At 47.5% G+C, this 14,113-nt stretch overlaps 7 protein-coding genes across 7 annotated transcripts; 5 read left to right on the top strand and 2 right to left on the bottom strand.

Annotated features, from left to right (window-relative positions):
* Positions 1-613: 613 nt before the first annotated feature.
* On the bottom strand, positions 614-3,920 carry LOC108162067 (GATOR complex protein MIOS). The gene is made up of 5 exons (XM_017296612.2): positions 3,592-3,920; positions 3,356-3,529; positions 3,048-3,299; positions 1,000-2,983; positions 614-930 (listed from the first exon to the last, which is right to left on the bottom strand). The coding sequence occupies exons 1-5, from the start codon at positions 3,710-3,712 to the stop codon at positions 840-842; spliced, it is 2,622 nt and encodes an 873-aa protein (XP_017152101.1). The 5' UTR covers positions 3,713-3,920; the 3' UTR covers positions 614-839.
* Positions 3,920-4,351, top strand: LOC108162075 (protein CEBPZOS). Its single transcript, XM_017296623.2, has 2 exons — positions 3,920-4,136; positions 4,196-4,351. Exons 1-2 carry the CDS (start codon positions 4,007-4,009, stop codon positions 4,327-4,329), a joined length of 264 nt encoding a protein of 87 aa, XP_017152112.1. The 5' UTR covers positions 3,920-4,006; the 3' UTR covers positions 4,330-4,351.
* Positions 4,321-4,646, top strand: LOC108162076. Its single transcript, XM_017296624.2, has one exon. It carries the CDS (start codon positions 4,346-4,348, stop codon positions 4,589-4,591), a length of 246 nt encoding a protein of 81 aa, XP_017152113.1. The 5' UTR covers positions 4,321-4,345; the 3' UTR covers positions 4,592-4,646.
* Positions 4,647-4,699: 53 nt separating this feature from the next.
* On the top strand, positions 4,700-5,885 carry LOC108162071. Its single transcript, XM_017296618.2, has 2 exons — positions 4,700-5,450; positions 5,515-5,885. The coding sequence occupies exons 1-2, from the start codon at positions 4,800-4,802 to the stop codon at positions 5,641-5,643; spliced, it is 780 nt and encodes a 259-aa protein (XP_017152107.1). The 5' UTR covers positions 4,700-4,799; the 3' UTR covers positions 5,644-5,885.
* On the bottom strand, positions 5,875-6,734 carry LOC108162073. Its single transcript, XM_017296621.1, has 3 exons — positions 6,608-6,734; positions 6,101-6,553; positions 5,875-6,039 (listed from the first exon to the last, which is right to left on the bottom strand). The coding sequence occupies exons 1-3, from the start codon at positions 6,681-6,683 to the stop codon at positions 5,909-5,911; spliced, it is 660 nt and encodes a 219-aa protein (XP_017152110.1). The 5' UTR covers positions 6,684-6,734; the 3' UTR covers positions 5,875-5,908.
* A 47-nt stretch (positions 6,735-6,781) lies between these two features.
* LOC108162072 (ubiquitin carboxyl-terminal hydrolase) lies at positions 6,782-8,039 on the top strand. Its single transcript, XM_017296619.2, has 4 exons — positions 6,782-6,907; positions 7,047-7,187; positions 7,243-7,385; positions 7,454-8,039. Exons 1-4 carry the CDS (start codon positions 6,872-6,874, stop codon positions 7,815-7,817), a joined length of 684 nt encoding a protein of 227 aa, XP_017152108.1. The 5' UTR covers positions 6,782-6,871; the 3' UTR covers positions 7,818-8,039.
* Positions 8,040-8,182: 143 nt separating this feature from the next.
* On the top strand, positions 8,183-10,870 carry LOC108162068 (2-phosphoxylose phosphatase 1). Its single transcript, XM_017296613.2, has 4 exons — positions 8,183-8,584; positions 8,652-8,967; positions 9,036-9,176; positions 9,234-10,870. The coding sequence occupies exons 1-4, from the start codon at positions 8,488-8,490 to the stop codon at positions 10,444-10,446; spliced, it is 1,767 nt and encodes a 588-aa protein (XP_017152102.1). The 5' UTR covers positions 8,183-8,487; the 3' UTR covers positions 10,447-10,870.
* The last annotated feature ends 3,243 nt before the right edge of the window (positions 10,871-14,113 follow it).

Here is a 14,113-nt window from a genome sequence, read left to right as displayed (position 1 = left end):
ATTCCGTGGAATATTACTTGCTATCTAGATCTCTCAGACCTGCCCACATCATTTTATGCATTTAATGAATCCATTTTCTACTTGACTGGCTTATTCTAAATACTTGCTTTTATATAAATCTTGTCTAAAAAAGGTTTTAGCAAAAATGGTCAACCAAAAAAAACTCAACTCAACTATTGCTCAATTTAGAGATTCCGTTGAATAATTCTGGCTAACTAAAACCCTTAGTTCTGCCCACATAATTTTAGACCATTATCGAATAAATTTTTTACAAGATTGGCTAATATTTAGTCCTTGCTTTTATTGTATTTTGACTAAAACAAGGTTTAAGCAAAATAGTTCCACAAAAACAGTCGCAATGATGCTGGTACATGTTGTGTGTAAGCCGTAGTATATACCTTTGTATACCCTATTTCGTTAATTTAATATGAGGATAAAACGAATTATAGCCCGATCCTGATAGCTGCACAATATCGTTGATATAGGTTTAAAACAGAGAATAAAATGGTTCTTGCATTAATTGGAGCCTGGGATGATAAACATATTCTCAATTCTATAATATCCCTTTCCCAAGGGTATGCCCAGAAATTGAAATTGAAAGCGCGCTCTTTTCTCTATATTGTCATTTATTTGAATGTAAATATAAAATGCATTTTGAGCAGCTAAAAGCTGTTAGGTCGTAATCACTAACTATACGGGTAGACATCCCTTTTTGTCTAAGTACAATGAACACTTTCTGAGTTTTAAGGCGTGCGCGCACACATTTGGAAGAAAAAACAACAACTTAAGGCATTATGGCATGGGCGTGTTTAGTGGCTCTGGCTGTTGCTCCTGAACAGCTAGGAAATGTCTCTTAGCGTATTTGGCTTGCTGCCATCCATATCAAAGCACCGACAATTGCAGCAAGAGACGGGACATTCAGAGTTTTGTCTGCAAAGAAAAATAAACGGAAATAAACGAATGATTTTCTGGGTTTTTGGAAGTAAATTAGAGACTCACTTGAACCACTGCATTATGTGCTCGGTGTGACCGCCATGTCGACACGTCTGGCACCAAGAGAACCACTTCGAAAATGGCTTCGTTTGCCAGCCCTGCACCTCTGGCGTGGTGCTGAGCGTCTCGCCATTGCTCATGTTAATCATCGTTCCCATGTGCATCAGACAGAGCGAGCAGCGTGGCAGGGGCTTGCGGCAGCTGGGGCAGGACGACAGGCGATTTGTGCTGGTCGTGGTGCTCCGCGGACGTGGCTCGTCCAGCAGGGCATTCGACACGGGCTTGCCACAGAAGTTGCACGACAGATAAACGGTTCGCGAGCTGCGCGCCGACGCCCGTATGCCCTCAATTTTGATGTCAAGCTCGGCACGTTTCTCCCACAGACCCCAGCTGTTGAGGTAGTCCAAATAGCTCGAGATCCAGTACTGTATGCGTTTGTCCGAGAAAAGCTCCTGTCGGAAGTAATTGATGGCCACCAGGGCCACAGTCTGTACATCAAAACTGGTATCCATATACGACTGCAGTATGTTTATGCCATCGAGCGACTCTCCGGTGAGCAGCAGTCCATTGAGATCACCGCATTCGATGGCCGACTGTATCTGTTGCTTCACATAGTCCGTCAGCTTGGTCTCCGACAGATATTTGCATGCAAATGCCATACGATCGGACAGCGAGACGCCTTCTTCTTTGAGCACAGCCTCAAAGTTGTCCTTTTCCATCGTGAGGAACGAGAAAATTGCCCTTAGATGTGGATCCTGTATCTGCATATTTGCACTGGAGCGTTGATTGCGCGATGTAGAACTACAGCGATCCGCATTGAAGCTGGACAGCGCAATCACTGTGATCCTGTACATGCTGGGGTCCCTCATGTTGTCCGCCGCAGAGGACAGGATATTGCAGGCATGCATTATCTTTAAATGGAACACACAGATCATGGCCGCACGGCTGTACTCCTTGCTGGCATACAGCTGGTCGATAAAACGCTCCAGTTCGCCCAGTTCAAACGCCCAGCCACAGAGCTGCAAAGCATGATCACGCTGTTCGCTCTTGTAGCACACGAGCTTATTGGAATTATTGATGCCATCTGGCCACTGCAGCAGCTGAGATTCGATGCGAGAGCTGGCCATCAAGGCCTCAGACGTGTGACCCAAATTGATGCCCAAAGCGGACTTCAAACCGGACAACTGATCATCGCAATAGACATTGTTCAGCGTGGACCAAACGTTCCTCAGATATGGCGTCAGATGGAGCTCGGCAAATCTCTTGTTATCCGGCTTGATTCCATAATCGTCGAGGGCACGCTGCCGAGTCTCGTCCACCAGATCCAGTTCAAAGAGTTCCGGCACCAGAAAGTCCACATTCAATGCGGAATGCGACGCGGGACCATTGTAATCCAGGGAACTGCCACTGTTCAGGCTACAGCTGCTCGTCGGCTGCTGTGTGGGCGTGGGCGTGGCCGTGGCCGTGCTGGATGTGGGCGAAGCGGGAGCATAGAGAGGCCTCTGCATGAGCAGCGGCAGCTTCCTCCGATTGCTATGCGCTGTATGTAGCGTGGCAGGCAGTCGAAAATCAAGGATGTTCACAGCATCCGCCAGCAGCAGGGCCCGCTCGAAGTCACGGGAGTGCCAGGAAAGGCAATTGACGAACGCAAACTTTCCACTATGATGATATTTGGAAGGAAACGGACTGATCTGTCGCTTCACATGATAGATCTCTCTGGAGTTCTCGTTCTCCACACTGCGAATGTCATAGAGCGTGATGTAGGACGAGTCACGCTGCAGGGACGACAGCAGGCTGTTCCTGGTGGGACACCATGCAATCTGTAGATGATTCCTGGAGGATTGTATTTGACGTAGTGGCTGCTTAATGGAGCGCACATCCCACAGCATAATGATGGAGTCTACATAGCTGCAGAGATCATTGCCATTGGGGGCCACCGAAAGCCCTTGGACAGTCTTTGTGGGGATGCTCTGGCAGGAGGCATTGTTCTCTAAGGGATTGTGGATTAGGGATTACATTAGTGTGAGTTTATGGCGGAAACCTCTGCCACTTACGTCTCAGATCGAACAGCTTGATAATCTTCTGGCTCATGCCTGCTATGAGCATTCGATGATTGCGATCCCAGCAAAGAGAATTGGCGGACTCGGCCTGGCCAAAAAAGTTTGCCGTCTCCTTGGGCACACCCCGTTCAGTGTCCCAAATCGTTATGCACGAGTCGGAACGATGGCGATCGTGGCCTACGGCCAGTATATTGGCATCCATCTCGCTCCAGGCTAAGCAAGTGCACATCCGCTGCTGTCGCGGCGCTACAGAGGAATTCAAGAGTCAAATGGAACCATAGCGGTGGATAATCTCTACCCACTGTACTCCCAGCTGCTGTCGTAGGTGTCCCGAAAGTTGCATATCCCAATCTTGCCATCCGCCAAGCCCACGGCTATGATGGGCTGATGGCTGTGGTAGGATGCGGCCACACATCGGGCATACTGGTACCGCGACTCGTTGGCCAGATAGTTAACCGATATATAAGGCAGGCGACCTGGTGGGAGGATGGGAAGCGAAAAGTGTCTCAAAAATACCCATATGCTAGATCGCACTCACTTTTCTGTGGGGCATCATCCTTGCTGCGCAACTCGTACAAATTGATTTCCTGGCCCCACGAGACGAACTTGTCGGGAAAGTTGGGAAACCAACTGAGGCCGTGTATGTTGCCACTCATCATAAGCTGTTTTCCATTCGGTTTAATGTCTGTGGTGCAGTTTCTTTCCCCAGATTTTCCCAGGCGACACCTAATTGCGTCGTGTTATCAGTCGCAAAAAAAAATGAGATAAACACACACACACACACCCACGCACACAAGGCCGGTTAATCAGCTGTTTGTACCTCTGTCATTTGGCCTTGTTTAGCACTAAGCCATAACTTCGTAAGAAATATTTTTTGTTTTTATCCCGTGACGAATTTTGTTAACATTTAACTTCTTACACGTGTCTTTATTCATTTTAATTATATCACTGTAATGTTGCCGAAAACACCCAAGCCTGCACTTTGGAGATTCATCAAGGGAAGCGCCAAGACTCTGTTTGTAGTGGAGGCGGTTTGTTTTGCTGCCAGCTACGGCGTGTATTACCGCATGAACACGAATCGAGGCAAGTCCAGTACAACCTTTATATAAGATTCCGAATTAAAAATAATTCCCATTTTGCAGAATTCCGCCAGCATATCCACGAGAACTATCCCTTTGTGCTTGATTACTATTACAAAATCGGCGAGATCGTAGGCGACAACAAGGCCCGTCAGTCGGACGCCAGCTACTGGAGCACCTTGAAGAAAAGCGACTAAACACCCACAATTCCCCATGTTTGGCAACCCGTATTTAAAGTCCCTGCTGTGGCTTGTGTCTTTCGGGGGCATTGGCTATGGCCTGATGCTGCTGACCGAACCAAATGCCGAGAAAATTGAGCGTATAAAAGCCTCTACCCGTGGTCATCCAAACCAAACCGACGATGAGAAGAAGAAGGCATTGTTTATGAAGCGTTTGCAGGAGGCGGCCAGCACCAGTGCACCAATATACAGGACACCAACAGGGGACAAAAGAGACTAGTTAGGAACTTTTTTCGTTTAAATATATGTAAATTGTTAAACAAATTCGAAAAATATTAATTTTGAGCATTTAATTCATATGCGCTCTGTTCACACTGGTCGGCGGGACAGTGTTGCAAAAAGAGCATTTGGCTCAAAGAAGAAATCGGATGCTCTTTGCTCTGCATTTTCATTTATTTTAGTTTATTATATTAGATCGCAGCCTCCACATGGCCGCGGAATATGTGCCATTAGCATCCTTTGCTAATATTCCCTCTGCCGTTGAATTTGACGCCAACGAGGAATTCCAAAAGCAAACCCATCAACAGAAGCTGGACAAACCATTTTTGGGCTTCAGGAAGCGTTCCTACGTGAGGCCTAGTGTCAAGATGGATACAACGCGTGAACGGGAGTTACTCAAGACGCTGTTGGTGGATAAGTCCAGCAGCTTTTCGAACAGCACCATACCCGATTGCATCTGCTACCGCGACCTAGCCTCGCTGACCGACGAGGATCTGCAATTATTTGGTTTCAAACCGGAGCAGCACCGCGCCGAGATGCTGCAAATATTTGCCGAAATGGGCAACCAGGATCCCAGCTATGATTACCTTTGCAATTCGGAAATGGCCAAAGAATACAACTCTCAGATCATAGGCAAAGCCACAGAACATACCATGGCGCTGTGTTCCTCCTTTGAGAACGCCAATTCCAGGATGAAAATGATGCCCGTGGAAGATCTTGTTGTCGGGGATAAGCGCTATGCCAGTCGCTTTGCACTGGAGACATTGGAACAGATGTCCAAGGATCTAAAGAAGATTGAGAAAACTGTCAATGAGTTGCAGAAGATAGATGATAACCAGGCCAATGGAGGCACCAAGAAGGTTGGAAAACATACATAGTTTGGATTTATTAGTGGTTTTTTATATTTATCTTTGTCGCTTTCAGAAAAAGTTAAAATTCGTCACTTGCGTTTACTATGCAGCCATGGCTTTGGGCTTGTCCTGTGCCTGGTTTTGGTGGTGGTCCAAGCATAATGGATCTGCACGACTCGACAGGATCTCGCTATCGACTTGAATATAATCTATGCACTTCATTCCTTTTGGAAACAGATTGCTTTCCAGCCTCTCATAGATTTCGATATTTTTAAGTGGAAAACATGAACATATAAAAAGTGTATTAACAAATTGTCTACAGACATGACAAGAATAGCCATATAGCACCATATATATAATCTCTGCAGCATTCCCCTTGGAAAAATATGACTTTCCAAAACTTCTCATATAATTAAAAAGAAAACTTTGAACATTCTGTAAAAACGTGCATGAATCTTTATAGTTGATTATTTTAAGCTTAGTTCCTCGGCCAGCAGTAGAAATCCCAATTTAACGTAGGCATCGACATGCTCCGGATACTCCCAGAGAGATGTATGTGCTATCAGATCGCTTCTCCGCGTGCAATGAGCAATATTCTCTACAAGTATACATAGAATACATATAATCTCCTAGAATATACCCTAACCTAAACCTCTCACCTGAAACCTGTATCTTGACCAGCGCCTCCTCTTCGTATCGCTCCGCGAGTTCTCGGGTAAAGGCCACAAACTGCGACAGCCGCCAGGAGCGATAGAATATGGTGTCTGCCGCCGCGCCAGGTAGTTTTGTTAGCGCAAGCAGCTGCCTCAGCGTTTCGCGTGTGTTGTTGGCAATGTCCCCGAAGATCGAAGCAATGATGGCCAACTTGTTGCACGGGAGGATCAGGTCGTCTGGATAGGCAGTGCTGATGCTGTCATCATCCTCGCTTTTCTCCAAGCACTTGGTCTTCTTGGCCTCAATGGCATAGCAGATGGCAGTGCCCCGCTGCTGGGCTAGCTGCCATTTTGCATAGTTATCCTGAAGTTGTTTCACCAACGTTTCCAGACGCGTTTTGCAGGTGCCCAAGGTGGCATCGTGACTTGTGGGAGATTGCAGGCGCGGGCTGTCCAGATCTGTAATTATACCAAAGGTAAAACTTACACAGACTGATAACTAAGCTAACTCACATCGCACTGGTGTTAAAGATGTAGTTCTTATATCTGTTTCGCTTTGTTTCTGTGGCGATTTCTTTGTTTTGCTCATTTTGTAAACAATTTAGAGATAGATTTCGATAGCGATATCGATATACTTCTGCAGTGCAGCACTGTGAAAAGCATACTTTTTGAGCGCTTCCCAACACATTGACACCACAAAAGTGCCGGTAATTCTCAGTCAAAGCCATTTTGCTTGTAAATTTTGTTCGAACGTATAAAAAGAAAAAATAAAGAAAAATGTCGACCTGGACGCCACTTGAATCCAACCCCGAGGTAATTACTATAGTTATTAAGTGGATGATTAAAAATTTCTGCAACTGGGATATTGGCTGATTGCCGGCATTGCAAAAAGTGCTTTGCTCCTTTGAAATTGGCAATTATAAGACGCCATTGATATTGTACCCATTCCTAGGTGCTGACCAAGTACATACACAAGCTAGGCGTGTCGCCTGCCTGGTCGGTGAATGACGTCATTGGTCTGGACGAAGAAATGCTCGAGTTTATTCCGCGTCCAGTGAAGGCTTTCATATTGCTCTTTCCATGCAGCGAGGCTGTAAGCGTTCCCTCTGTCCATAAACAGGTCCCGTTCTACACACATTTTTTTGCAGTATGAGAAACATCGTGCAGAGGAGCATGAGCGCATCAAGGATGTGAAGGAGCAGCATCCCGACGATCTGTTCTACATGCGCCAATTCACTCACAATGCTTGCGGCACTGTGGCCCTCATCCATAGCGTGGCCAATAACAAGGAGTATGTTCCTTTTGTCAGAATCGAATCCAAGAGATCCATCACCTTACCCTATGTCTTACTCCTTTCAGAGTGGATGTAACTGGGGGAGTTCTGAAGAAGTTCCTGGAGAAAACCGCCGCTTTGTCGCCAGAGGAGCGTGGCTCTGCTTTGGAGCACGATACCGAGTTTACAGCCGACCATCAGGCCTTGGCTCAAGAGGGCCAGACCAATGCCGACGAGCATGAGAGTGTGATCCATCATTTTATTGCATTGGTGAACAAAGATGGCACCCTCTACGAGCTCGATGGACGCAAATCGTTTCCCATCAAGCATGGCAAGACCACGGAGGAGACCTTTGTGAGCGATGCGGCCAAGGTGTGCAAAGAGTTTATGGCCCGTGATCCCACCGAAGTACGTTTCACAGTCTTGGCCTTGACTGCTGCGCAGGATTAGGCTGCTTCCAAAAGAGCATACGAGAATACGATGATCTCTGATCTGCCAGATACACCTACATACATACATACATATACCACGTACATTATTATATATATTTGTAAGCTGTCTTAAGGCGCATGAGGGCACGCCATTAAGCCAGTTTAAACATACAATTATGCATATATTTATTTAGCTTTGAGCCAAAAAGCCGCCACACCCAAAGCCACACTGTATGGGGAGCATTTCAAATTTTTAATTAAAGAGTAAACTCTCAAGCTTGAAGCTAATCACAAAAGATCCCATCTCGCTGTATATATTTGTTTAAATTTCCCCCCATTCAGGCGCCACCACTGGCTCCCAAAACAGCTGATAACGCTGTGACCTCCAATGCGCATGCCTTGACAATTGGACATGCTCCACGTCGTCGCTTGACAGTTCCATCCACCCCCTCTCTCTCTCTCTCTCCAATAATTAAACCAGGTTTTTCTTCCAGCTGTGAAAACGGTCTCCGACGAAGTGGAATTGGAGCAATTAAAAGGATTTTTGTTTGCCTAGAAAACTTCATTCTTTTAAGCAGCATAGAATACCCTCTGAGAGTGCCGCCATCGAGAATACTATATGCCCTGTAATATCCGCTGTGGGAAGGGTAAGGTAAGGGAAGAACCAGGCGGAGCAAGGTCGTGGTAGCATGTTGCTCCTCAAGGAACTGATGCGTCTGGCCACGCAGCATCGCACCTTCTACTGCTATGTGCTGCTCAGCATTTGGATCTTCCTCCTCATAGCGGGTAAGATGGAGCAGCTGCATTTTTCCTAATCTTTCATATCTCTAATCCAAGGCATCCTCCTCCACAGGCATGTATCGCTATATGGGCAATGTGGAGACGAGTTCTGGTGCTGGGGCTGGCTTTGGCCCCAGCAGCTCAGGCACAATCAGTTCCTTGGGTGACACATCGTCCTCCTCGTATGCTCAGCGTTTTGCCAAGTATCGAGTGCGTTGTGCTCCGCTTGGACAGCTGCAGCGTTTGGACGATGGCGGCATCTTGGAGGGTTGGAAGCTGCAAGGCGTGCTCCTCGTCATTCGTCACGGGGATCGTGGACCCATGTCGCATGTCCGCACAACAGGCATCAATTGTGGCGTGGGTGGAGGAACGGACAACCTGGTCAACAGGTGGGTTATGGTGCACGGTACACCTCCCATCCCATTTAGGTAATCGCTTACCGCTTACTCACCCCCAGATATCGCAGTTTCCTTCACAATTCGAGCAGCTCTGCTTCGGGTTCGAATCACATGTACTGGAACAAGGTGGGACCCTTTCATGGCTTTCCTCTGCTTCCAGCCACAGAGCGTGGCTGTCCATTGGGGCAACTTACCTACAAGTAAGTGCTGTCACGCACTTCATATGGTTTATATCCGTTCTCTTCTATTCTCCTCAGGGGCATCTCTCAATTCTTGCATGTGGGTGACATTATTCATCAGGTGTATGCCCATCCCTTGGGTCTGCTCCTCAAGCCGACACTCAATCGCGGGGCTATGGAGACGACACCGCACACGCTGCTCAATTCGGATGAGGTGGTGGTCTACACCACGCGCTATCGTCGAACCTTTCAGTCTGCCCTGGCCATGCTGTTCACCCTGTTGCCAGCGGACAAGTGGCTGGGCCTGAACGTGCGAGAATCCCACAGCATGGCCTTCTGCTTCGGGGAATGCACCTGTGCCCAGTCGGCACTGCTCCGGAAACGACTGCAGGCCATGGGCGACACGCAGCTGCTGAAAAGATTGGATGTTGTGGAGGCAATGCAGTGGATTGGCGGCACCTTGCTGCAGCATACGCCGAATGGAATCACCAATCCCTTTGAAGTTGTGGACGCTATGCTGACGGTTCTGTGCCACGAGGCGCCACTGCCCTGTCGCCACAAGAAACGCAGCCCGACGGCGAGGCCGGCCAGGAAGAACCCCAACCAGGAGCTGGTGGATGTGATCAACATTGATCAGGATGAGGCGGCGCCCAATCTGCAGCAGGAGGTCAACAATGGCAACATGGAACCAGAGTCCAACGAGGGAGACAATGGCAATCCCTCCTTGCCACAGGAGGAGGATCATCAAGAAGGTTGCGTGGAGGCGACCCATGTGGACACCCTGATGTCCTTTGCCGATGAACTGTCCAAGCGTTCCGCCGATCATGCGTACTACAAGCTGTCCGGGCTGCTCCGATCCTACGGAATGATTCGGCACATCGTCAGCTACATGCTCAAGATGATCTCGGGAGATCGCACCAAGTTCGTCCTATACTCCGGCCACGACTGCACCATGCAGTATCTTACAGCGGCGCTGGGAATCGCCATTAGCGAGGGACAGACAATTGCCTATGCCTCGCGGCTGGCCTTCGAGGTGTACCGCAGCGAGGCGCACACAGACTACTATTTCCGGGTCGTCTACAATGGGCGGGATGTCACACAGCAGATCGACTTCTGCGAGGGAGGCAAGAGTCTGCGTGTCACCCGAGACTCGAGGGGCAACAAGGCGGACCTGTGTCCCATCGAGAATATTATTCGCTTCCTGCACGAGGACTACTTTGCACCGCTGAATGCCACCAATTTTAAGGAGGCCTGTGGCACCACCAATCCACCAAAGGCAAACGAGTTCTAGGCCGGCCCCACCCCGCCCATCAAGGAGTCTCCCACGCACTTTTGAAACTGTGATACGTAGTTAACATGCCCCCGAAGTAAGCCCAATTCCAGCAGCAGCGACCATTCCAGCTATCCATACATATAGTACATATACGAAACGACCGCATCTTGCGATGTTATTTATCTCAAGTTAGACGAATTTTTAGTTATTGAAAGATAATTGTTGATCCTGGAGTCGAAATCGATACATATCAAATCGTGAATTCGAGCTAAACTTCTTAGCAAAACCGATGCATATCAGTGTGTGAACGTTTTCCTAGACCTAAGTCCAAAACGTAAGCATATCAAGCGAAAGTTATAAATTAATTATACAACAAAATTGGAGGGAGAAAGCCTTCTAGATTTTAGTATGCCTTTAAATAAATGTTCCCGATTTTAAAGAATATGAACGAATATGTTGATTCCTGGAGCCATTCTTTGATGTAATAAATATGGATATTGCACCATGGATGCCACTGGACGGAGAAGAATTATATCTCGCTCATTCCACCCAGGGATAATGCATCACAGGCGTTCGCCATGAACCTTAAGACATGATACATGATCACTGGTTATTTATTTGTTTAAATTTTTTCTTCAGATATTTTTAAATCCCATTTTTTTCATTCTATTAAATTTTTCTACTACACTGTGACTTCACTACTTTTATACCCGATACACAGTCTAAAACCAGCTAAGGAAATCTAGTAGATTTGGTCATCCTCCATGATTCTGCTTTTTCGGGTTTCTCGTATCATAAAAATTGTGGGGGCCACAGATTTTTGCAGAATGGAAGTACCAAACCCACGCGCCCGTACCACAAATTGTAGTATTGTATACTCTTTGATATTCTGTAGTAATCACAAAGAAGAGTTAAATGAAGCTGATCTGAACCATGTGATAAGATCCTTCTGAACAACCAATTCCAATATACCCCATAAGTCGCGATTTTTATTTGAGCAGAATCCGTTCCTTGGAAGAATTTATCTCTTTGGCAACCGAAAGTCGAATGAATAGGATGGCCAGAAATGCATTCTGCTGTCTTTCTCGCATACACAGAAAGCGCATCAGAAAAAGGCAAGACAAGACGAGAATGATAAAGCAAAGCGGGAGCAAAGACCCCGCCAAAGGCAAAGGCATACAACAACAACAACAACAAAAGAGACAACAGGGCAGTGGAGCCACAGATAATACTTGTACAGTGTTGGGGAGAGGGCGGATTGAAAGGGGAGCAACCGCGCAAGTATAGCTCACACACGCGCACACACACACAGTACACAGTACACAGCACAGACACACGCACACAGCGAGTACACACAAAGTAAGAGAGTGGTTGGGTGAACGAGAGGGTGGGGGGAATATCGCGCAATGAGCGTGTACCGTACTGAGAGCCCCCCACAAAGTCCGACGACAACGAACAGCGTAATGTAAAATCGTTGCTCTACAGAAAACTGAGAGCCTGATGACATTCAGTACATTTTGTTACTTTTGTGCACGCAGCCGGCGGACCCCAGAGTGTTCCGAGTTGGCCGCCAGCTGGAGAGGAGCCGTACACCAGGAGGAGAACCTACGGCTCCATTGCGGGGAATGGAGCCCGCGACCGTTGATGGAGAGGGATAACATGTAATGAAAACGAACACTGGCAGTGCCAGCCTCCTTTCAGGTCCCTTACCATAATCCTGTGCCCCATCTCCGAGAGAATCCTACTTCAATCTCCATCCAGGGTGGAAGAGCTGTAAAAACCACGTCCACGTTCACGCCATTTTTGTCGTAACGGGTCCCCTAGGGGCCATCCGCACTCGCATGGTGCATGGTTGTGTTACATTGGGAAAAGGAGCCCAGATTTCGTAGCGAAGCGATGCACTTTTTGCAAAAAATAAATACAGCAAATGCAAAAATGTACGCGTCTGCGAGTGTGTGTGTGAGAGCGAGCGAGAATGGGGCGGAGCAGGTGCGCGCCTTGTTTCGCGTGGAGAAGATTTGCAGTCAAAGGCCTTCCCATACACAAATCTCGATACAAGTTAATACATGTCCAAGTGCCAGGGTTGTATCAGTGTGTGAGAGACGAGCAAACGTCATTGCTCTCCGTTTGCTGTACGCCGTTGTGTCTGCCTTCGTCTCTTGGGGTGTTTTGGTGTGTGGGGGCTGCTGGGAGCTGATGCTGCTGCTGCTGCGCTGCGACTGAGATGCACTTGCATTGCCTCTTTTGCTCTCTGCTTGCCTTCGATTTTTTTTCGAATCTCTCTCTGGCTCCCTCTCTCACTCAGCTGCAGTAACACATGCAAGCGGTGTCTGGTGTGCGTCTGTGAAGGTGAATGCACTTGCACAGTGGGCTCACATCGGTTGATAATCGGGTGAAAATTGGTTGAGTAAAGATTTACCAATGTTTTTCGTTTTTATGATCGATTAAAAGTTTTCATTGGCGAAAGCATATATTTTCTGTATAAGATATACATATATTGGGAATTGATTTTTGATTATACGAATTAGCTGTTAATATTGTACTACATAAAATCTAAAATGTACCACTTTCCAAATTCTTTTATACCACTGTACCGACTAAAACATCGATTGCATTGCTCTTTTGCTTTTTCTTTCGTACCGCTTATGTCTGGCTCGCTTGCTCTCATTGAAAAACGTTCAAAGCAGGAGAACACACACACAGAAAGAGAGACAGCAGTCAGAGTCACACACATACACGCAAACGTAGAACTGGGGCAATCGACTGCATTTGGAGGGGAAGTAGGAAAGAGTAACCGATGTGGAGGTGACGTGACATGACTCTTTCCTCTCGCAGTCAGTCTCTATCACTCTTTCTCGCTCTCGCCCTGGCCGTGTGTGCATTTTTATTGTTACACAAGTCGTCGTCGGATCCGGGAATTTGCTTCTGCATCGGTGCTGCGTCTCTGTTACAAAATATTGACGAAGAAAAATCATACAACGTTTTTTTCAAACTTTTTTTTCAACCATTTTTCATTGGTACGCGTGCAACGGAGGTTGGGGTAGAAGTACCCCCAAAACAGGGTCCGCTAGGAGGATTGCTACCATTTGGAGGGAGGGGAGTCTTCTATGGGCCGCTAGACACACATTCGTGTGGTTTTCATTTTGGGGAAAAACTGAGGCCAGGATTTTTCCTAGCCGTAGCAAACGGCGGGGCAATAGATGCAACCAGTTGGAGTTGCATGTGCCCCCAATAGGTGCATTCGTTGCATCGGATTGGTCTGGCGCTGGTGCTGCTGCTGCTTCGGTGGTTCGTTCATGGATCGTTGGTCTATGTCGTCTGCGCTCTGTCTAACAGAAAACTCAAAGAGTTTTTCCAAGCAGACGACGCGTCGGACTCTAGGCTCGACTAGGCCTCGGTCTGGGACTGCGCTTCGGCAGATGCAGGGCGACAGCGGGTGGCGGGTGTCGGGTGCATCGGGAGATGCACTTTTCAAACAGTTTTCCATCAGCCGCTCTCTGGCTGCACTGGGCTGGAGGGGGCGGCAATAGGAGCCGGCTAGAGACTCACTCTCACACCCATAGACCAAAGAGAGCTATAGAGCTATAGAGAGGCAGCGAGCGAGAGAGAGAGGGCTAGTTCTGTAGAGGGAGATAGAGCTAGCTGCAGCTACGTGCATTTTACGAGTAGAAGAAGAAATGGCACA

This window comes from Drosophila miranda, chromosome 4 (genome assembly GCF_003369915.1).
Source record: "Drosophila miranda strain MSH22 chromosome 4, D.miranda_PacBio2.1, whole genome shotgun sequence".
Taxonomy (NCBI): domain Eukaryota; kingdom Metazoa; phylum Arthropoda; class Insecta; order Diptera; family Drosophilidae; genus Drosophila; species Drosophila miranda.
Note: the sequence above shows the minus strand (reverse complement) of the source record. Positions and strands in the feature narration are given on the sequence as shown.